Source organism: Martes martes, assembly GCF_963455335.1.
Source record: "Martes martes genome assembly, chromosome: X".
In the NCBI taxonomy this organism is placed as follows: domain Eukaryota; kingdom Metazoa; phylum Chordata; class Mammalia; order Carnivora; family Mustelidae; genus Martes; species Martes martes.
Window position 1 is genome coordinate 84,423,020 of NC_137897.1, and position 22,607 is coordinate 84,445,626.

Genomic DNA, 22,607 nt, shown 5'->3' on the forward strand with positions numbered 1-22,607 from the left:
TCCCAGTTTATTAACAGAAACAGAGAGCAGGCTGTAATTTACCAACCTCTGTGCTACAGTCATGCTTCTCAAACTATGTGTGGTAAGGACTTTTTCTCCCCCCCAATAATTTGTGGATGGATGCTTTCAGAAAATACAATAAAAATGCATTCTTGGAAAAATGAAATAAAAAAAGACACAACACACGAACTGAAAAAGCTTAGATTACACAGACAACAAATTACATTTCAATAAGTACAATTAGAACAGTCATACACAGGGAAAGCGAATTAGAAAAACTGTAAATATTGTCACTTGAAAGTATCTTTGAGCCTTCCAACAAAGAGAATTGCTATTACCGTTATTACTTTTTTGTCATTCCACAATACTAACAAACGGTTGAGTGAAATTGAAATTCTCCCTTTATTAAGCACCTAGATACACACTCCAAGCAATGTCAGTATTTTAAAACTAACACGACAGAATTTGTTTCTTGCTGTTAATTTACCTACTCTAGACTGACAAGTGTTACATAGAAGCTATAACATTTACCTAAACTGTTCCTATGTTGTTTTTTTTAATAGCCCTACTGAGGTATAATTGATACACAAAGAATTACACATATTTAATACACACAATTTGGTGATCTGAACATAGGCAAATGCCTGTGATACCATCACTATGATCACGATAACAGACCTCTCTCCATCACCTGCCTCCGTTTCCTTGTGTTCCACTGTTGCTGCTGTTGTTGCCTTGATCTGTCAGGCAACTTCAACTCTACATGCTCATTTGAAACAGCATGATGAGGCCTCTACTTTCAAGGTGGGGTATTGTGGCCACCTAGTAACCTCCTTACCATTCCAGAATACACCAAAATGGCCAAGAATCCACAGATCTTTTATCAGAATTAAATAAATGTTCTACAAGATGGGTGGCTTTTTATTTATTTATTTATTTATTTATTTATTATTTTTTTGAGAGAGAGAGAGAGAGCAAGCTCTCTCTAGTGTTTATATTTTTTTGAAAGATTTTATGTATTTATTTGACAGACAGAGATCACAAGTAGGCAGAGAGGGAGACAGAGAGAGGAAGGGAAGCAGGCTCCCTGCTGAGCAGAGAGCCCAATGCGGGGCTCGATCCCATGACCCTGGGATCATGACCTGAGCCAAAGGCAGACGCTTAACTGACTGTGCTCCCCAGGCACCCCGATGGGTGGCTTTTTAAAAATCAGTTTATATCCTTTATGGTCCTATAATGATGCCACTAGGACAGGGAGACTGGGGCGGTGGTACTGTAATGGCGATGTAATGATTATACATGTGTCTAAACTTGCAGAACGTCCAACACCAGAGTCAACCCTAGTATAAACTATGGGCTTTGGGTGATAAGGATGTATCAGAGTAGATCCATCCATTGCAACAAACGTACCACTCTGGAGGGGGATGTTGGTAAACAGAGGAGCCTATGCTTTGTAGGGGCAGGGAGTGTATGGGAAATCTCTGTACCTTCTGCCCAATTTTGCTATGAACCTAAAACTGCTCTACAAAATAAACTTTGTTTTTTAAAAATCAGTTTAGAAAAATGAATTCTACTTTTACATACCAGTTAAAATAAAAAATTTAAGCAGTGTGATTTACCACTGAAATAACCAAAGATAAAGTTATCCTTCAACTGGGTCATGCTAATGCTCCTTAAAGATACCTACTGTCAGGGCGCCTAGCTGGCTCAGTTGGAAGAGTATGCGACTCTTGATCTCAGGGTCGTGAGCTCAAGTCCTATGTTGTGCGGAGAGGTGACTTAAATAAATACAACTTTAAAAAAAATCTACTGTCAATTTATAGAATCAAGCAAATAAGAACTGCATCCTTTCTCTGATGACTAAGGGAAGCAGCAGCAGTAGACATGTTAAGCTCTTCTCAGTCTAAGGACACGATGTGACGCTTCACTTCTTGTTATCATAACAACTATTAACTGAGGTAAAAAAAAATACATGTGTCTCATTACTGTAGAGATAAATGGAACTAGGTGGGATATGTGGTCTATCAAGTTATGAAGACTAATACCCCCACAGTTTTGTATTAAAATCCTCTGGTGAATCAACAGAACTGGCAACAGATCCCTGCCGCTAAGGACCTCCCAGGTGACTTCAATCTTGCAGTGTCAGTCTGGTGTTGAGAGAGAACTCTCCACGGGTCTCTTGAGTTTCTTTCTGCATGTCTCGTGAACAGAGGCAGTGACTGGGTTCTAGACCATCTTTTCAAGGATGTTTGTGCAGTAAACCACCTTGGAAGATAGAGATAGCATCTACCTCCAGAGCAAAAGAGTAGATGCACTTCCTGTCCAATACAGTAAAAATAATCTCTCTCTCACTAGAGCAGTCATACTACCCTCTATAAAAACTTTGGGCTCCCTAATCTCACGGTTGCTCTCCTGTAACATGACTCACTGCGGGTGCAGGCAGCATCCCAACCCTCTTCACAGTGCCCTGTGAAAATGGGAACTTGGGGAAGCAAAATGAATGCTGACAGTCTGACTACTGCTTTGGCTGAGAGTAAAAAACTGTCCTTCATCTCTGACTCAGGGATTTCGGACCTCCAGGAAGCTGCAGCTGGCTCACTTGTTTGTTTGAAAGGGGGGTGAAATCTCAGCCTCTGTGCCATTCTCCATACTGGGTAAAGGGCTATACAGTCTCTCTTTTTCATTGCAAATGTGTTCGGTGCCTAATGGTCAAATACTCAAGCTAAACAGGGGTTCAACCAACATTTTCTCCTACCAAAATTAGTCCTTTTCTCATCTAAGTAGACTTCTGTGATCTTCACATTAAACATGAAGAAAGAAACTACTTAAATGGAGTCTTTAATTTCCTCAACCCTCTGTCCTGATGACCAGCTGACATTCTGCCATAAGGTGCATCTGCTGGTTTCAAATGAAATACCAAATACCACCTCAGTGGGAGAATAAATCTGACCATGAGCTTGGCCAACAGCTTTTTGCATCCTCCGAAACATCAATAAAATCACTAGCATTAAGAATTTTTTTAAAAAGTTACTGAATGGAAGTCCTCAGATCTTTTCTTTATGTGAGCTCCAGGCTGGAAAATTACAGTGAGTCACTTGAAAAGGAAATTCAGACTGCCCTAAGTCTGAACCACTGAATACATTAACTATTTATTTGGTAGATTTTAAAACACTGGTTACTTTTGAGGAGAAAAGGAGAGAAGAGTTTAATCATATATGGTCCTGATAGTTTAAACATTCAAAAAAAAGTTTTTTAATCCAAGAAGTTTATGGTTTTCACTTGCATTACTTCTTTTCCTAACCTACCGAAATAAACCTTAAATAGATGAATAAATTTTGTTTTCACTGCTTTACTTACCATTTTCTGGCTTGGATCCCAATTCTTCTACTGATTGCATGCTGTGAATCTCAAATCCTTCAGGGTATTCTGCTTTATTGATAGTCTTATTGTCCACATAAATGATGTGTTTAACACAACTGATGTCTGACAATGCAGTCTGTTGAGCAGAAAAAAAGATCCAGCTGTTACATGTAGGCCTGTAATATACTCAATTATTAGAAATTTTCCTGTCAGAGAACACTACCATGAAGTCAAAGAAGAATTCTTATTTACCTTAAGTTTACTTTCCAGAAGTTCAACGCTAGTGATCAGGTAGGTAGCCTCAGATTCATTTAACCCATGAACTACAGCTTCTTTGCCAAGTGTGGCATATAAAGTCACAACTACATAACAAAAAATAAACACATACATTAAATGATAAACATTTATGAGATAATATTATTTAAATGAGCCTTTTGTGATGGGTACACTCATGGATGCAAAGACATCTTATAATGTCGTTTGATTTCATGTTCTCTGCTATCACCTTCAAACGTTGTCTGAAACTTCCCAGTAGCCCCAATTTGTCCTTACAGAGTCACAGGATTCTAACCTCCTAAACCTGAAGAAACCCAGGCATACTGGAAGCACGCAACTGTTCAAAAATTAGTCAATCAAGATTCTCAAGGCCAGTAAGTTCCTGGCAGAACTCTTAATTTAGGTCAGAGCTAGCCCACCTAGAACTACCCTGTGCCATGCTCTTTCATTGGGCATAGCACCAAAGAATGAGTAAGTCCTTGAGAATCTTCAGATTGAGGATTTCAAGGTGGAATCATGTCCTCACTCCTAGGGAGTGTTTTTAGTGGGCCCAATGTCCAAGCTCAATATTGGTGACCTCCAAGCCTTAACTGGGTGGGCCAACAAGATCTACTCTTTAGGGGCTGCCAGACAAAGGGAAACATAAGCTGAAACCAAGATGAGTTAGAATCAAGGGGTGTCTGTTAAACTTCAGACTAGAAATTCAGCTCTAGGCTAGTAACCAAAACAGCAACATGGTTGGGAAGAGCAACTTTTCACAAGCTGTTGATTGTTGAAGGTGGGTGATGGGTATATAGGGGATCATTTCATATTCATTCTGTTTGTTTGAGACACAAACTCTTGATTACGACACTGCACTTGTAGTGTTCTTCCTTCAGTAAACAACTGAGTGCCTAGCATGTGGTAGGAACTGTTCTGGACTTTGAATTTTCAAAAACAATTTCATGCACAATGGCAAAAACAAATGCTTATGAATCAGGAATACACTCTGTACTTTACTTTCTGACCAATGTATCTACTGTCAGTTCAAGTTGTTATGTGCTCATTTCACAGGTAAAATGGAATAGGTCAAAGAAGAGGCCTTGAAGTGAAACAATGAACTAGAATGATCCTAAGCAATGATTTTTCTTTTGTTGTTTTAATCATTATCTTGTATGTCATGCCCTAAAAAACACCCCCAAACCTTTCATATATAATTCACTTCCAAATGAAAAGTAAAACTCTAAATTCTATCCATTAAGCTGCCAATTCGCATACTGGCTATTAGAAATTATTCTCTTTAACAGGAATTATCAGACAGCTTTTAAGAACAGTACATATCGTTTTATGTATAGAACTTACGCAGAAAAATTGCTAAAGAACACAACAGCATCACAGGACAATTTCACATGTTACTAAAACCCCTTTTCTCCCCCTCCAAAAACACAAGGCACTTACGAGGGAAGTTGTACTTAAAGCAGGTCTGGGCCGCAATCATCCATTCGGCCCTGGTCTCGCAGAAAATGGCAATAGTGTTCTTTGGTTTCAGTCCCAGGGCAGTGAGTCCGCTACCAAAATTATTCACTCTGCAGTTCACTTCAATATAGCTCATCCATTTATAGTTCCCAAGAATTAACTGTTAAAGGAAGACATTCTCTAATATGAGTATGTTTATTTCAACAAGCAGTCAAAATACTATTCAAAGTATAGAACTCTAAAACTGCCTTTAAGTGAATATGCAGAAACTGTGAGCACCCTCTGAGAATCGGTTACACAGCGTATTTAAGTGGAATGGCAGCATATTCAAAACGCATTTGATCTCTGATCAACTGATGCATACCTTCCCCTTAAAAAAAAATTAAAAAGTGCAAGAATGCTGTACCTTCTTAAAAACCTTTCCGTTAGGCTGCATTTCATTTTCTTCACTTAGGATTTCTCTGGTCCCAAGGCTGTCCTTCTTCCCAAACTTGGACACGGCGTGATCGAATAACTTATCCAGAGTGTCGGCTCCAGGGATGTCTATGACAGCTAGCGAGTCGAAGTGCGTGACAGAGCGATATGGACTTCCGGGTTTGTCTGAAGTGGGCTTAGCTTTTATTCTCTTTGCCATAGCGTTTTTCTTCTTGGCGTTGGTAAGAAAATACCATGGAATAAATATAAGGGCACTGTATATTGTTATTAACAAGTGGACAGGCAGCAAAAAAATGGTGAGCACGTTTAGCCTAAGTTTCATAGTGGCAAGGCTTCTACAGTGGTGTTTATGTCTTGTTATTCTTTGGCTGCAGAAAGCCTTATTTTGCTGAAGAAGGCAATAATGGAAGCAGCAGTGAGAGTAGCAGTATAGCCAAGGCAGTTCAATTTTAATGCTACAGATAGAAGTTAGTAATCTTTGGAAGCCGACAATAAAGTACACCTGTAGGTGAAGACAATGAACCAGGCAGAGAGCAGGATAAAGGAAAAAAAAGAAAAAACAAGAGTATTAGCAAGTTGATAGCAACACTGATTTAAATACTCAGGTCTTCAGTAGTTTATGTAATTGATCTAATACAGAAAGTTGAAATAACTGGTCTGAAAGACTGGCATTTTTCAGTTCCAAGCATTGCCATAAACTTCTGAATTTAATGTTAAGTGATGCTACTTTAATGCTTACACGAACATACGGATGGGATACTGAAGTCTGGTTGAATTTGGGGAATGCCAATAGTGAGATTTCTCTTAAGTATGTAGATGCAAAATGGGTAGTTTTAAATAGGATTCGGTTTTATATGCAAAATGGGAGAAATCCACCAATGTAGGTTTATTTCTCAATGACCAACCTGGAAATACTATTTCTGAGGTAACCCTGTTCACGATCTCCTGGCCCCCAAACTGTTGAGCAATAGAATTGCAAAGTGATTTCCTAAGTGTTCTTTGTGCTCAAAATTGCACCCCATTGCCTGGGAATAGTTGTAGCAGGTACAAACTTTTGTCAGTCCAGTCCTGGCCCTTGCCCATGATCAGTTAACACTTACGAGGAAGTCAGCACACAAGTCAGATCCAGTGTCCTTCAAGCTTCTTTTCGGGGGGGGGGGTGGAGGGAGGGGCAGCTAAACAGCTTCTTCAAATAAAAAGTCATGCAGACTTTCCACATATGCAACTAAAGTGAAACTGCTCTGGCTGAATTGGGGGTGGGGTACTGGGGGTGTTCAGATCACCCACACTGGACTTCCTAGAACCCCACTCCCAAAGTGACCGCCACTGAAGCATTTCCAGTGAAAAGCCTGTGGAAAAAGCTAAGTGCTCTGGTGTGCGGTACAAGCAATAAATGCAAGAAGGCGTGCAGGGGAAGTGTGAAATAGCCACCAGTAGGTAAGGGAGGCTCTGTGGACATGGGACTTAAACTGGACCCGGCAAAGGAGGAAAAGACTGGAGAGCATTCAGGCAGGGAAGCCACATGAGGACACACAGAGATAGGGGTGAAAGGGCCTTGGGGGAGTAGGAAGTGCCAATAATAAGGACACTAGCCTGACTGGGGCACAGAGTGCGTGCATGTGGGCCAAAGAGGCTATGGGTAGTACAGGGTCTGATAGATCAGACAAAGTCATTTTGATTTGATTAGGCACAAAATTGGGGGCCATGGCAGGTCAGGAAAATAGTGCCAGTTGGAAAGGAAGTGCAGCAACAGCCTCGGGGACAGTTAAGTCAGAGGGAGCTGGCCTGCCTTCAGCTGAGAAAACTGTTTTGGAGAGTGGCAGCATATTTCAACTATAAAAATTAATAGTTCACTTGGAGGAGACAAATTGAAGCCCATCCTTTGGCAACTCCTGTGGCAACAGAGGGACTATCAATCCCAGGACAGCTGTGTGTTTTTACACCACTTACCATAAAGAGGTAGTTTAATCCTGCCTCAGTTTTTGTTCATGCCCTTCAACTGAGTGGGGTAAAGTGAGCAAGAAACTACAAGTGGAAAGACCTGGGTTTTGGTCCCCATCTTGGTCACTAACTGGCTGGGTAAGCTTGAGCCAGACAACCGATCTGAGCTTAGGATCAGACTAGATCAGTAGCCCTTAACTTCTTCAGGTGATGGACCCCTTTTAGAATCCAATGAGAACTACAAACCCAAGCTATACAAAATGGTATCTATAATTTTAGGGGGTCTGTGGGTTCCCAGAAATCTATCCACAAAACCCTAAGGGTGACACCAACAGTGAAGTAAGAACTGCTGGCCTAGATGATTTCCTGGGATCCTTCCAACTTTAAATTTTGTGATTTACCCTACCTAGAAATTGCTTCTGACAAGACTTCCTACATCACTTGAAACGTCTAACACTCATTTTGATCCTTGATTATATTACCAATATTACCAAACGTCTAAGCACCTAAGTATATAAGCAGAGACCAGTATGTAGTTCTCAACCCTATCAAACCCAACACCTCTTTCTTAGCACAAATATCCTGTAATATTCTTTTATCAAACCTAAAGGATAGTCACGGATGATAACCTACTTATGTATATAATTTAAAAAAACAATTCCTACTGGTAATAGAAAGGAATACCAAAAGGAAATCAACTCAAAACAAAATAATATTTATTTCAATATATAAGTTCTCAGAGACAATACCAGAAGATCAAAAAAAAAGTCTTGCCTTCAATTGAAAAATTGTCAGACTTGGGGCTGAAGATCTATAAAGAAGACAGCTTTTGAAGGGTTTATAATCTAATTGGATTAACTGTACTATATATTTTTAGTCATTCATGTTATATACACTTAATCTTTTATACATATTTGCCTTAAGCTCCAGAGGTAGGGAAATGTCTTCTACTTAAACCTCATAGAAACACACACACACACACACACACACACACACACACAACACAACACAACACACACAGAGTAGGCATGCCTAGAAGAACATTTAGATGAGGAGAGATCAGAGACATCATTTACTCCAGTCATTTTGAAATTCTTTCTGGTGGTGGCAAGGGGGGCATGGGTCATCCATTTGAATAAAATCTTACGTGAACATGGGAAACACAAATATGTATAGATAAAAGCGAAAAGCAGAGCTGCTTTGCTGGGAGAGGCTTGAGAGCCCCTGCCTGGACTTCTTGGAACCCCCAGTTCAGCTGAATGACCCACTGTTGTTGGTGAATAAGTAGCCAAGTGCGCATCATAACCAACCCCCAGCCCCCAGTCCGGTGCTCTTTGAAGCCCACTGGCCAGCCTCTGCCCAGTTTTGCCTGTCGTCTTAAAATCTTTCCTTGCCAAAGATTTTCTAGGGTTACACTCACATCTATTGATAAGTTCATTTCAAAAAGAGAAAGAGAACACCTACCATGTGTAAGTTTTGAGCACTGGATACAAAGATGAGTAAAGGATGCACTCAGTCTTTTAAATGCATTTACATATGTGTTCATATATATGATAGATGGCAGGGAGATGAGTTCACAAACATGTAGAATATATCCCATAAGAGGGGTACCTGTCTGGCTCAGCTGGAAGAGCATGTGACTCTTGGTCTCAGGGTCCTGAGTTCGAGCCCCATGTTGGGTGTAGAGATTACTAATTTGGGGGGGAGGAAAGATGGTGGAAGTAGGAAGTAGAACTATCTGGAAAGGTTTCACAGAAAACAGAGCAGTTGAGGTAGACAAGAAGGATGGTATGTTTTCAAAAGACGAATAAAACAACTGGAAAAAGAGGACAGTCCTAACAGAGAGGACAAATGGATTGGCAAACGGATGGAGGCAGAAAAGGGCAGGATGGCGGTGAGAAACGGCACGTAGTGTAGCAGATTTAATGCCTTCCACGTGAGGAGCTGCTCCACTTGGGGGATCGAAGTCAATGGGAAAATTGAATTTTTTTGGAGCCAATTTTATGAGCATGCAGCCGTACCCTAAGAGATACACGTGTATGACGACTCAGCAACTCAAGATTCAACACCTGCCTGTTGTACTAAGGGGAAATGAACGATTCTCTATGGAAGAGAAAGTCTGATTTCTCGGGTGGTAAATGGATTAGACTAAGGTAGGGGATCGGGGTCTACCCTCACATGTGCTAATAAGCGGGACTCTGAACAAGTTCAACGACCTCTCACTGAAGAGCTCTAGGCCAGTGGCATCACACAGCAAACGGGAATGCTGCTTCATGGCACCATTGGCAGAATTCCTCCCCACAGACAGCTTACAGTCCACGGACACCAGTCATCAGTGCTCAGAACACAGTCTTGCCCCCCTTTCACTTTATTTTCCTTTTGGTGAAACTTCAACCCGGTTAAATCTAATTCTCCACTGAAGTCTGCCCCCGTACCCACACAGCTGAATTTGGCTGGAGAAAAACTGGACTGTGCTGAATGCCCCCTGCCCCACATGCATGACGGCTCCTTCCAGCCGGCTCTCCATGCCGCGCAGGAACCGCACTGCACCAGACCGCTCCATTCACTGGCCTGCTCTCCTGGGTTTCCTGTCTGCTCCTCGCACTTCTGACCATCGACATCTGCTCTGCCTCCGTCACTCCCGCCACTGTACCTACCCGCCTTCTCGCACCTTCAGCCACGTACTCTTCCCTCTCCTGTGACTCTGCCCGTGGACCAGTGCTGCGCCTGGCTGGCGCTGACCCCTGCCTGGGGGCTCCCGGGCCCGTGTCTGCCTGGGCCCTGCCTCTGGCTGGCGGTGCCCAAGCCCTGCTCCACAGAATCATGCCCATTAGCATCACAACAGGGCTCTTCTTTCTCTCACCTTAAAAACCATACTGCATGGGGCCCTGGGTGTGGTGCATAAACAATGAATCTTGGAACACTGAAAAAATAAAATTAAATTAAAAAAACACCATTGCCTCTCTCGGATGTTCTCTGGCCACAGCCCCATTTCTTCACATCCCCATCAGGACTTGACAGTCACCTGCACTCTTCCCCTCCCTGCTCTCTCCCCCTAGCTCCTCTTGAGCCTACTACTCAGGCTTTTACCCCCTACCACTCCACAAACTGCTCAGATCAAGGACCCCTGAGCACCTCCACATCTTCACATCCCAAGGTCAGTTAAGGCTCCCTCATCTCTTTTGACTCATCAGCAGCCTTGGACAAGGCAAACCCCTCTGTTCCTGGGAATGAAACCTTCACTTGGCTTCCAGGAGACCACACGTCTTCCAGTTTTCTTCTGACTTTCTTAGTTGTTCCTCCTCAGTCTCCTTTGCTGCTTCTTCCTTATGTCCCTGACCTCTAAATGCCACAGTCCCTGGTCACCTAACCTCCTCTTGGCTTTCTCTACACTCATGCCCATGGTGACCTCATTCAGTCCCACAGCCTTAAGATGGTGTGTATGTGTATATACACTGACGAGGCCCAGAAGTCTTCCCCTCTCCTGGAGGTCTTCCCTAAACACTGGATTTGTAGATCCAACTTTTTCCTCAACAGATCCCTATCAGTCAAGTACCTCTGACTTAACATGCTCAAAGCTGAGCCGCTGACTGTCCTGCCACAAACTGATCCCATCCAGTCTTGCCCAGCTCAGTAATTCCAGCTGCTCTGACCAAAGACCTTCGAGATTCCCTCTCTTGCAACTCTCTCTCTCTCTCTCCTCTCTCTCTCTCACACACACACACACATTCCATACCCAACTCAGCAGTAGCAAATCCTACTGGCTCTACTTACAAAACACATACCAAATTCAACTATATCTCCCTACCTCCACTGCTACCATCCTGGTTTCAGCCACTATCATCTCTTACCTAAATAAATGCAGTTGCCAATCTGATCTCCCTGCTCCCACTTTAATAACAAACTCTAAACTCGGCAGCCAGAGGGCTCTAGTTAAAATGTAAGGTAGATTAGGTCTTTCAAAGAATCCCCATACAACCCACTCAGAAGTTAGTCCTCACTCTTCCTATGAGACAACAGGGATTTTTCCCCTGCTCTCTTATATTTCTGACTTCATCTCCCATGCTTTCCTCTGGCTCATTCTGCTTTAATTCAACCTATTCCTTGTGCTTTCTGGAACACACCAGGCATGACCCTGCTTCAGGCCCTTTGGACATGTCTTCTTCTCTCCCTGGAATGTTCTTCCAGCTCCTTTTTGTCTTCATTCAAGTATCACCTTCTGCAGCCATCCTAAAATGGCACCCCAACACCTCCAGTCCCTTTATTGCTCTGTTTTTCTCCTCAGCACCTATGACCAATATGACACATGCTTTCCTTTTCATATTTGTTACCGATGTCCCCATAAGCTCCATGAGGCAGGGTTGACAGTCTGTTGCTGAACACTAAGTGACCACAACAGTCCGTCTGTGCATTAGCAGTGCCATAAATCTGCTGACTGAAATAAGAATGGATATGGCATTGCTCTGGAACAATAAAGCAAAAATGTACGCAAGTACAACAGCCTGAAAGCCACCAACCTTTGTCATCTTAAAAAAAAAAAAAATCACTCGTCCATGTTGACATTCTAGGACAGGGTATCCTCTTAAAAATCCCTATAATAAACTTAAGCTGTTTTTAGCTGCTTAATTAAAAACATGAAACTGGAAAAACTGCCTGTTGCACAGAAGTAAAAGACTGCTCTTCTAAATGCATGAAGGCTATGCAGTGGGGACTACGTGCTTTCTCACCCATGCCTCTCACTAAGGTATGCTGTCCTTCTGCATATGAAGAGCAATACCTGCTGCCCTACCCATTAGGAGGACATGAACTCGAAGCTGTGCTTCCTTGAAATCAAGAAATTCATTGGTATGGCCTCCAGGAAAGGGTAGGCCATCATCTTCGGTCACAAAACAGTTCACTGTTCCTGTTGAGGATTACCGTTTCATATGGAGAGCAGATGAATAACCACTCACTGAGCATGGACTCTGGGCTTGGCACTGTGCTGGGTCCTCCAGATACATTATCTCACTGAATCCTTCAAGAAACCCCTTTGAGGTGGTACCCTCATTTTACTGATGATATAACCAGTCTCTGAGAGAGCACTTGCCCAAGGTGACCCAGTGAAGTAGGATTCTGATCCAGGTCTAATAGATTTTAAATAGATCATAATAGCTTCAAATAGATTTTAAAGCTATGTTTTCATCTCTCTTGTCTGTGACCCTAGTCATACTGGTATAATCTAAATAGGTGACAGTGACAAACTTTGTGTATGAAGAAATCCTGGCAGCAATTTTGAGCACTGATCCAGCCTATATCCCGAGGCATTTTTATAGGTGAAAAAATGTCCTCTAGGTATCGAGTGAGACCTAGAAGCCTTAGGGGAAAATCAGATAAAATTTTACCTTTTGTCTTAAGGTCAAGTTTAATGTTAAATATTTCATTCCAGTTACTTCGAATGCTCTGAGATAGTTAGCTTAAACACAAAAAGCATTAGTGATACATTTAAGCTCTAGTACACAAAGTAAACAAATGCTATATATTGATTAAAGTCTGAATTTAAAAGAAGAAATCATCTCCCCCAGAAGCATGTGACACAACATCAATTTAAGAATGAAAAAGAAAAACTAATAAACTGAAGTCCATTAATGCCCACACATTTTTTCCCCCCAAAAGTCTGGGAAAACAGACTTCACTAAGCAAGGATTCATGCATTTGCCAAGTTGAAACACACAATAAGGACAGATAAAGGTCATCTGTCCTTTACAAACAACCTTATGAAAATGTAAAAGGCATCAATTTGAAAATCAATGATTAACTATGTAAGTGCTACTTTAAGAAATTACATTTTCAGGTCACACATCATTTAACGGGGTAATTTAAATACCACATAAAGAGACAATTTGCCTTCTGTATCCACTCAACATTAAATCAGAAAACAATTACAAAAGTTCCAAGAGGGGTGCCTGTGTGGCTCACTCCATTGAGTGGCTGCCTTCTGCTCAGGTCATGATCTCAGGGTCTTGGGTTCCAGCCCAAGTGGGGCTCTCTGCTCAGCAGGGAGTCTGCTTCTCCCTCTCCCTCTGTGCTCTCTCTTTGTCTCTCTCAAATAAATAAATACAATCTTTAAAAAAAATAAAATAAAAATAAATAAAATAAGTAAAAGTTCTAAGAGATTAACAGATAACATACCTGTGGCACTTTAAAAGATCCTATTTCTACATAGATGTTGCATCCCCGAGACTTATAAATGGGTGGAGTGCTTTTAAAAAAAAAAATCTTTTCTCTCACACACTATTAAAAAGTTCCAAATGATTTTAAAACACAGAAGAGAAAGCTCAAAAATGATGTTAAAAGAATGGTTGCATTTGGTTAATGAAATCAAACCTCACAGGAGCTGTATTACAATATAATACACTTCATATTTAATATCAAAACTTTTAAAATGGTACTATTTTAAGAAAATAAAAGGCATTAAGGGCAGCTAGTAGGCTTTCTTGCTGTTAGTTTGCAAGACTGATAATCATGTGAAATATATATTCATCTGCCCTTTGTAAGTCTCACCTGATTCAAATTGACAGACCAATCTAATCGATATGGTATAGTTTGTACAATCAAACTTTAGACCTGATACACAGTAATTATAATAAATACATTTGAGAGCTGAAAAAGCAAAACAAAAACCTAGGATGAATATATGCGCGCCCTGTCCCAACACACCGCACCTGTGCCTAGCTAGCTATTTTGACTACAAGCCTCTCACTACCACGACTGATCTTTGGGTGCGTCTCCAGCAAGATTACCCAAACCTGTCTACTTCCTCACCTGGAGAGGGATTAACCCCTGAAGTCGCCATCCTGCCAGTCTCTTCCCAGCTTTTCCCAGCAAAGAAAGCACCTCAGCTGCCATGCTGAAGATGCTCTTTCACAGTGTAGCAGAAGTCCCCTCCCATAATGCTTTAAGAACATCCCCAGCATGCATCAGATTATGTTTTTTCTAGGTCATAGGATCTTATAATTGGGATCCTATCTATATGTGTTGAAATGAGGAGATCCAGCAGCCAATGTTGCTGCCTACACACTTCACATACACTGTGTATGATGATGCGGCTATTCCTCACTTCAAGTGATCACAACACGCTGCATTTTTAAATATGAAGCTTTCAAAAGTCAGGAGTTGGTTGTTGAGCTTTAATCCAAAGCTCAAATTAAAGGAATACTGAGGACAGACCAGGCTAGAAGTGGCACCTACTGACAAAGCATGATGTTCCAATCCAACCTGATTAGACACCAGGAGAGAGGGAGGAAAACTAAGTTCTGGGAGGTACATATTTGCAGAGATGTAAGAAGGGTGCAGTGCTATAAAACGGGAGTAGGTAGCACAATGCCAATTTCAACGTCCTAGACTACTGCTGAAGATGAACTCCTGCAGATCCCTGTAGACAGAACCCTGCTGCTAAATTAGAGGGCACATCGCGCCATGGGGTAGACTTTAATTTTGAATGTAAAGTCTTCTATTTCCCAGGTATTTTTTTCTCTAGGGGAACACAGTCATGGCTTTTCAAAAATCATTCAAAATAACTTCAAAATTAACTTTCAGTTATAATAAATGTCTTGCATCCAAGTGAGATCCTATCTCTCTTGTCAGGTTACCTATTTATTAATAATAAAGTAATACAAACCGCAGGCTGCCTACCGTGAGTATTTATCAAAAAAAAAAAAAAAAAAACCTGTGACCAGCATAATACTTCCCCTAGTAATAACTTTGTGTACCGGAGACAATTTTGCAACCATTCGTTCTTCTGCCACATGACCTACCCTCCACGTTTGCTAGAGGAGGAGCCAGTTCGACAGGTTAGTTCTTTGCTAATGTTGTTTCCCGGTACTCTTTATTATTAAAAATTATGCAACAATGTAGTCTTAAGTCATTTCCTTTTTTTTTAAGATTTTATTTATTTGATTGAGAGAGACACAGCGAGAGAGGGAACTCAAGCAGCGGGAGTGGGAGAGGGAGAAGTAGGCTTCCCGTGAGCAGGGAGCCTGATGTGGGACTCAATCCCAGGACCCTGGGATCATGACACGAGCCGAAGGAAGATGTTTAACGACTGAGCCACCCAGGCACCCCTTCAGCCATTTCTTATAAAATGGCCAAATAAGTCACTACAATTCAGCCACATGGCCACCATGTGAAACTGTGGTATGGTTTGGTTTGGTTTGGTTTTGTTTTTACAAGCTCACTCTGTGCTGCAGTATTAAAATACCTTTAAAGTGAGATTATTAAAAGAACTCAAAGACTGATGAATCTGTTGAAGAATGAAAACCTGCAGCCATTCAGACAACTCTCAAATATTAGCACTAAGAAAAAGAAGAGCACAGATATTCCAAAGACTGCAGAGAGTTCAAGATTTTTTTTTAATTCTTAGCATTTCATTATGGCTGTACCTGACATTTTAGAAATTAAAGAATTCTTCCCTAAAGGAGGAAGCCACATGATGCTAAATACAAGAAGCCAGGGAAAAGTACTCTTAGAGTTAATGTCTCCATACTAGCGATGAGGAATACTTTCCATTCTGTTCTCTTCATGTTCATTTATTTCCCCGGCCCATGCATGCTTCACTAAGGTTAGTGAGGGAGGGGGATAAGGGAATTAGGTATTTCTGCTTTGAAGTGTATTTGGGACAGCGAAGGCCCAGCTATGCCAATCGGAGAGGAGTCTCTGAAGTGTCAAAGGCACTCCAAAGTATCTGTAAACTCCTGAGCACAACTGCACATATGTTTCTGCCAATGTGTTTAGCAACTCCTACTCTTTGCCTTGGTAATTTTTTTTTAACCTATCTAGATGGGCTGTAAGCCAACTGCTCTAAATGTTTATCTGTGTTTGTAGGGTGTGTGTGTGTGTGTGTGTGTGCATGCACACACACACATGCATGTGTGCATGTGGGGCATGGCAGGGAGAGGGGGAGAGAGGAGGATGGAGGTGGGGAGGGAGGCAAGAGGAAACAGACTCTCTGTGCACAAATAAATCAACTATAGAAGCCTGAATAATACTGTCCTCAAGATGGCACCACAGTCTATTTCCCAAGGAAACACTAGCCTCACTGATACCTCACCTCTTTTACCAATCATGGGGTAGCGTGCTAAGCAGCTGAATTCAGAGACGGCTAATTTGGGCCTGCTTAGGAAAATCTCTGGCCATGTTTTAAGATTTTTCTAATGCAGGCTCATCAGCAGACTTTAGTACCGAGCTACACAAGAACATTAAGTCTTGAATTTCTTTACACTCGGAATTCAAAAATAGTTATTAGCACCTAAGAACTACTAGATCTTCTGTTTCAAGTTTATAACCAATTATAATTAGAGTGATTCTCAGAAGACCAGAAATACAAGAGAGGCAGCATTGTATACAGGGTTTTAGTCTCGGTTCAGCAGCTTGCTGAACAGTAAGACCTGGAACAAATCAAATAACCTCTTGTCTGTGTCCTCATCTGTAAAATGAGAAAACTGGATCTTATTTTAAGATAGCACAGGTCTGTAATAGTTTTAAAAACAAAGAAGGATGGTGAGGGGAATGATACAGCTGCCTTGGGTGGGGGGCAGGTATAGACATTTAAAAAAAAAACCCAAAACCCTATGATTTGCTATCACCATCATTTCATAAAATACTGAATATATTTAATGCCCCTAAATTAGATGGGCAGATCTTATAATAACAAGAAATCATTTGAAGGGGAAGAGTTTAACCTTAAAAAAAATGCATGGCCTGTGGTCCTTACTTTCCTCACTTCACCCTGGACCACGAAAAACTCCTCACTGACCACCACTGGTCTAAAAATCGATGCTTGGGATACACTGGACTAGGTAATTTTCAAGGTCCAAGACTAACACTAGGACTCTAATTTTAAGTGTGCTATTGTGTTTCTTTAAAGTGTGCTGTTGTGGTTCTTTTATTCCATGCTATGGTCTAGAGTAGATATTCCAGTGAAGGAAAGGGCTAATACCTAAAATTCTGCAAATCAGAAATATATTTCGATCAGTTTTGAGAACAAGTAACTAGAACAAGCTTCAACTTATTAGGGCGAGCAGCCACTACTACAGACATCCTCTCATCGAGAATAACGAACCTCCTTACAGTTAGAGAAGTGAGGCAAAGGGAAGTACACTAGCTTGCCAAAGACTCTCGGCCTGTAAGTCTCACCAGTCAGAACTGGAACACTCCCACCTGTGGCTCCACTTTTCGGTAATCACTCAAGGAAAAACATTTTACTTAGATTTCAATTATCACTTCCCCTTTCAAAAACGAGGGGTGGTAGTTTAAATTTTAGAAGCTGTACAGGGTAAAAAGCTTTCCTGTTTTACTTTTCCAAATATTGCCCTTTTAACACAAACATGGAGATTGGCCTGGTTTTTCCACAACAAAAAGAGTCAAGATGCCTGTTAGTATGGTTAAAACTTAATTTCCTCCAAAAGCTGATAAAATGACAAATTTAGAATTTTCAAAGAATACTTACAGATTTCCTTTTTCTCTTTAGAAGAACACGTGTATCTTTTGTGATTTCAATCTGCAATAAAAGACAACATTAATGGGTACACTGACACAAGAGAAGAACCCCTTTTGAAAACACTCAAGTGCTATTTCAGATTTCCCGTGCATCTTAGCTCATGATGATCCAGGTATCCAAGACAAAATAAGAAATGACTCGAGATGGTCATCTGGCTAGAAGTAATGCTATTAGGATCACAGAAAAGTAACTTAGCCTGACTAAGAAACAGTAGTCAAAACTCTGTGGGAAAATGGTAAGATGAAAAAATGGGCAGAGGAACTAAATAGACATTTCTCCAAAGCAGACATCCAGATGGCCAACAGGTACACGAAAAGGTGCTCAACATGACTCATCATCAGGGAAAGGCAAATCAAAACCACAATGAGATACCACCTCGCACCTGTCAGAATGGCTATCATCAAAAAGACCAGAAATAACAAGCCTTGGTGAGTTTGTGGAGAAAAGGGAAGCTCTGTGCAGTGTTGGTGGGAACATAAATTGGAGCAGCCACTCTGGAAAACAGTATGGAGGTGTGTAAAAAATTAAAAATACAATGATCACATGATCCAGCTATCCCACTTCTGGATATACAGCCAAAGGAAATGAAAACAGGATATCAAAAACAAATCTGCACTGCCATTTTTAAAGAAGATTTTATTTATTTGAGAGAGAGACAGTGAGAGAAAGCATGAGAGGGGAGAAGGTCAAAGGGAGAAGCGACTCCCCATGGAGCTGGGAGCCCGATGCGGGACTTGATCCCGGGACTCTGGATCCTGACTGGAGCTGGAGGCAGTCACTGAGCCACCCAGGCACCCCTGCACTGCAATGTTTACTGCAGCATTATTCACAGCAACCAAGATAAGCAAACAGCCTAAGAGTCCACCAATGGATGAAAGGGTAAAACAAATGTGGTATGTACACACAATGGTATATATTCAGCCATGAGAAAGAAGGAATGCCTGCCATTTGCAAAAATATGGGTGGACCTTGAGGGTAGGCTTTGTGAGATGAGCCAGGCAGAGGAAGACAACTGTGGCATGATGTCATTCATTTGTGGAATCTAAAAAAGCCAAACTCACAGGAACAGAGTAGAATGGTGGTTACCAGAGGCTGGAGGGGGGACCCAGGGAGATGTTGTTAAAGGGTTGTTAGAAGATGAGTAAATTCTGGAGATCTGATGCCCAGCACCGTCATCACAGTCAACAATGCCATGTCATATACTTTCAAATCTGCTGAGGAACTAGACCTTAAATGTTCTCACCACAAAAAAAGAAATGATAATTATGTGATGCAACAGAGGTGTTAGCTAAAGCTAAGGTGGTAATCGTAACAACATATAAATGTATCAAATCAACATGTTGTGCACCTTGCACAATATTATACGTCAATTATAGCTCAATAAAAAATGTTAAAATAAAATGAAAAGAAAATGGCAAGAAGCAGGAGTCATGCTGTTAATAGTTTTATTTGTACCTCTTATTCCACCCCCCACCAGCCCAGTCAGGACAGGAGCCATTCAGGGATAAAGTCTGACCACAGGAAACTAGTCAATCTACCCAGATAGCCTCAACCCCAAGTGCCTGCAGAAGCCTAGCAATTTTCCCATCAAAATCCAAAATGAATAATTTCCTTTAAACAGTGCAAGATTCTTTCCAAATCAAAACACAGCACTGCTCTAGGCAAAAATCTACAAATGTTTTCATCTTCCCTCAGCGAACATACAGATCAGTTTTATGATGCTCTTGAAGCTATACATGCTATGAAGGTTTTGGACTGACCTATTTTGTATAGTGCAGGAGAAAACAACTTATCATCTGAACACCCAGAATAGTAAACTAAGGCCCTTCTGTAATTTGACATTGCTTGCTTGCATTTCAACACTGCGGGGGTGTCCTAGGCACAATTATGATTTTTTTTTTTTTTACAATTAGGATTTTGAAGAAGAAATGAAGTCTTATCTCCATGAGGTAGTACTCAGTACTACTTGCACGAGACTATGAGAAAAACCCATCAAACACTTTTTTTTAAAGATTTTATTTATTTATTTGACAGAGAAAGATCACAAGTAGGCAGAGAAACAGGCAGAGAGAGAGAGAGAGAGGGAAGCAGGCTCCCCGCTGAGCAGAGAGCCCGATGTGGGACTCGATCCCAGGACCCTGAGATCATGACCTGAGCCGAAGGCAGCGGCTTTACCCACTGAGCCACCCAGCACCCCAAACACTTTTTTAAAAAAATCTAGACACTCCAATGGAAGTTGCAAACATCCATATGACTAACGACCACACGAACTACTTGGTGTTAACTCAGTTCATTTTCTCTCCTGCTACCATCAGAACAATGAGGGAAAGAATGATTTACACCCAGACCTATCACCAACAGAGCATTCCTTTTGTTTGGTTTCACAGAACTACTTCTTCACCTCAAGTGAATATCCACAATCTACTTTTGGAGAGGGTGTGCTGGGGACGGTGTCAGTATATGTGTGAACACAGATGGTTAAGACTACTTATAAACAGAAGGCATGCTACTTAACATTTTCTTATTTTTCTCTCACAGGGCTAACAATTCATATTAACATAAGCAGAGTAAATCTCTACATATACATACTCAAATAAAGTCTAAAGAGCTCAAGAAGAGAATGTTGGAGAAAGAAAACTTCATATTTCTAAATACAAATGGATAGATTTCCCCCACAGATTAATTCAGGTAACTGATAAACAACAAAGACCAACTTTCTACAAAATCATTTAAAGACCTATGGGTGGCAGGGGGGAGATACAAAACTATCCACTAGCTTGCTTAATTTGGAAAATAATTTCATCCATAAATATTTTTAAAGGATAGTTTACACTTGGTCGTTCGTACCATGGAAGGAGAAGATGGAGAGGAGAATCAGAAGTGTCAGAGAATTCTCTCAGCTGGATAAGAGCCCCGGTTTCAACCTTCTACTCATTTCCAGTCTCACAGTCCTCCATCAATCAGGCAAGACAAAGAAACTCTCAGAGGTTCTTAAATACAAGAGACAGGGATAAAGTCCTGTCCTGATTTATTTCCAGCATCTGTACATTTAACGGACATTTATTTCATCATTTAAAAAACAAAACAAAACAAGCCACTGCTGTCCAGCAGATAGAAGGGAACTAAATCACATTTCCTCACCTTACTTTTTCTACACGATGGAAAAACACTCTGAACATAACCTCTCTCTTCCTAGCCTCCCCCTACCAAATAGCACCCTGTTCTTAGAGTCATTCTATTAAAATAAATTGAAGACATAATTTCATATGAAAGATCTAAGCAGATGACCGCCTTGCAGCTTCCACTTACAAATGACTGGGACTAGGAATAGGAATGATCCGGCTGAAATTAGAATGCAAATTTCACTTTCACATGTATATGCAAGTTTTTGTTAGCACAAGGAAGTTGGAAATCCTTCGCAAGGCAAATTTTTAACAGACTGAAGCATATAACATAGTTTGTTTCAACTTAATGACCACCTGATACCATGGAAAAAAGAGAATACAGCATCTAGAGTTTATCGTCTTTCAATTAGGAAATGAGGCAGCCCTGAGAAAGCCTTACTCATCAAATACCACGAAGCAAAACAGTGTCCAGGCAGCTAACAGGATGGTGATTAAGGAAAAAGCAACCACAAATACAAGGCAGGGCTGTTCAACTTCAGACAACCCTCATATTTTGAGACAGACTTCAAAACAAACCATTACTCTGTTTAGTTTTTGCCCTGTTGCAAGTAAGTTAGACTGCTAACCAGTATTTGGAAAACATTCTTCTAGAAGTAAAGTCTATACTCAACTTGTGATAACATCTGTTGGAAATGTTTAAAGCACAATCAATCTTCCTCCTGTCATTAATGTCTCAAGGACCAAGCTTAGTACGTTTAAAAGAGGATGTTTCAAAAAGAGTGGGAAATATTAACAAAGTCCTGAGCATTTAGTGTCCAAATCTAAAAGTAAATTCTGGTGAGTCCCTTATAGAACAATCTCCTCAGCAATGGTCTTTCACAGGTCTTGCTTCAGAGAGATGTGCATATGTCACGTATTCACTAATGGATGAAAACTGCCATAACTATAATACAGTTCAAAGGTTAGCAATATTGAAATCAAGAACAAGGCAAATACAAAACAGTACGTATGACTCCATGATATACGCATTTCTTTGAGTGGGTACATGTTCATAGAAAAATTAGCAAGATACACACCAAATATTAATGCTTGCTATTGCCGTGTGGCAGCATTACAGGTGCATTTTGTGTTTTAATTTTTTGTTTTGTTTTAGTGTTTTATATACTTTTGTATTCTTTGTGCTGATTTTAACAGCTTCCAACGTTTCCATAAATATTGTTTATTTTAAAAATGATTTTTAAGGGGCACCTGGGTGGCTCAGCGGGTTAAAGCCTCTGCCTTCAGCTCAGGTCATGATCCCAGGGTCCTGGGATGGAGCCCTGCATCAGGCTCTCTGCTCGGCAGGGAGCCTGCTTCCTCCTCTCTCTCTCTCTCTCTCTGCCTGCCTCTCTGCCTACTTGTGATCTTTATCTGTCAAATAAATAAATAAAATCTTTTTAAAAAATGATTTTTAAAAAGTCATAAAGAAGAAGAAAATGACA

General features: G+C 40.9%; 1 protein-coding gene across 5 annotated transcripts in view; it reads right to left on the bottom strand.

Moving 5' to 3' along the window:
- Positions 1-22,607, bottom strand: part of ACSL4 (acyl-CoA synthetase long chain family member 4) — a 133,326-nt gene that overhangs the window by 33,599 nt on the left and 77,120 nt on the right. For 2 of the 5 annotated variants that reach the window (XM_080795083.1, XM_080795082.1), the window contains exons 2-6: positions 17,951-18,001; positions 5,498-5,737; positions 5,074-5,251; positions 3,613-3,722; positions 3,358-3,496 (exon numbers count right to left, since the gene is read on the bottom strand). In XM_080795083.1, the coding sequence (XP_080651209.1) occupies positions 3,358-3,496; positions 3,613-3,722; positions 5,074-5,251; positions 5,498-5,725 (655 nt within the window). In that variant the 5' untranslated portion in view covers positions 5,726-5,737; positions 17,951-18,001. Of the gene's footprint in view, positions 1-3,357; positions 3,497-3,612; positions 3,723-5,073; positions 5,252-5,497; positions 6,029-17,950; positions 18,002-22,607 lie in introns of all 5 variants that reach the window. The other 3 variants (XM_080795080.1, XM_080795084.1, XM_080795081.1) reach the window with 2 other exon arrangements.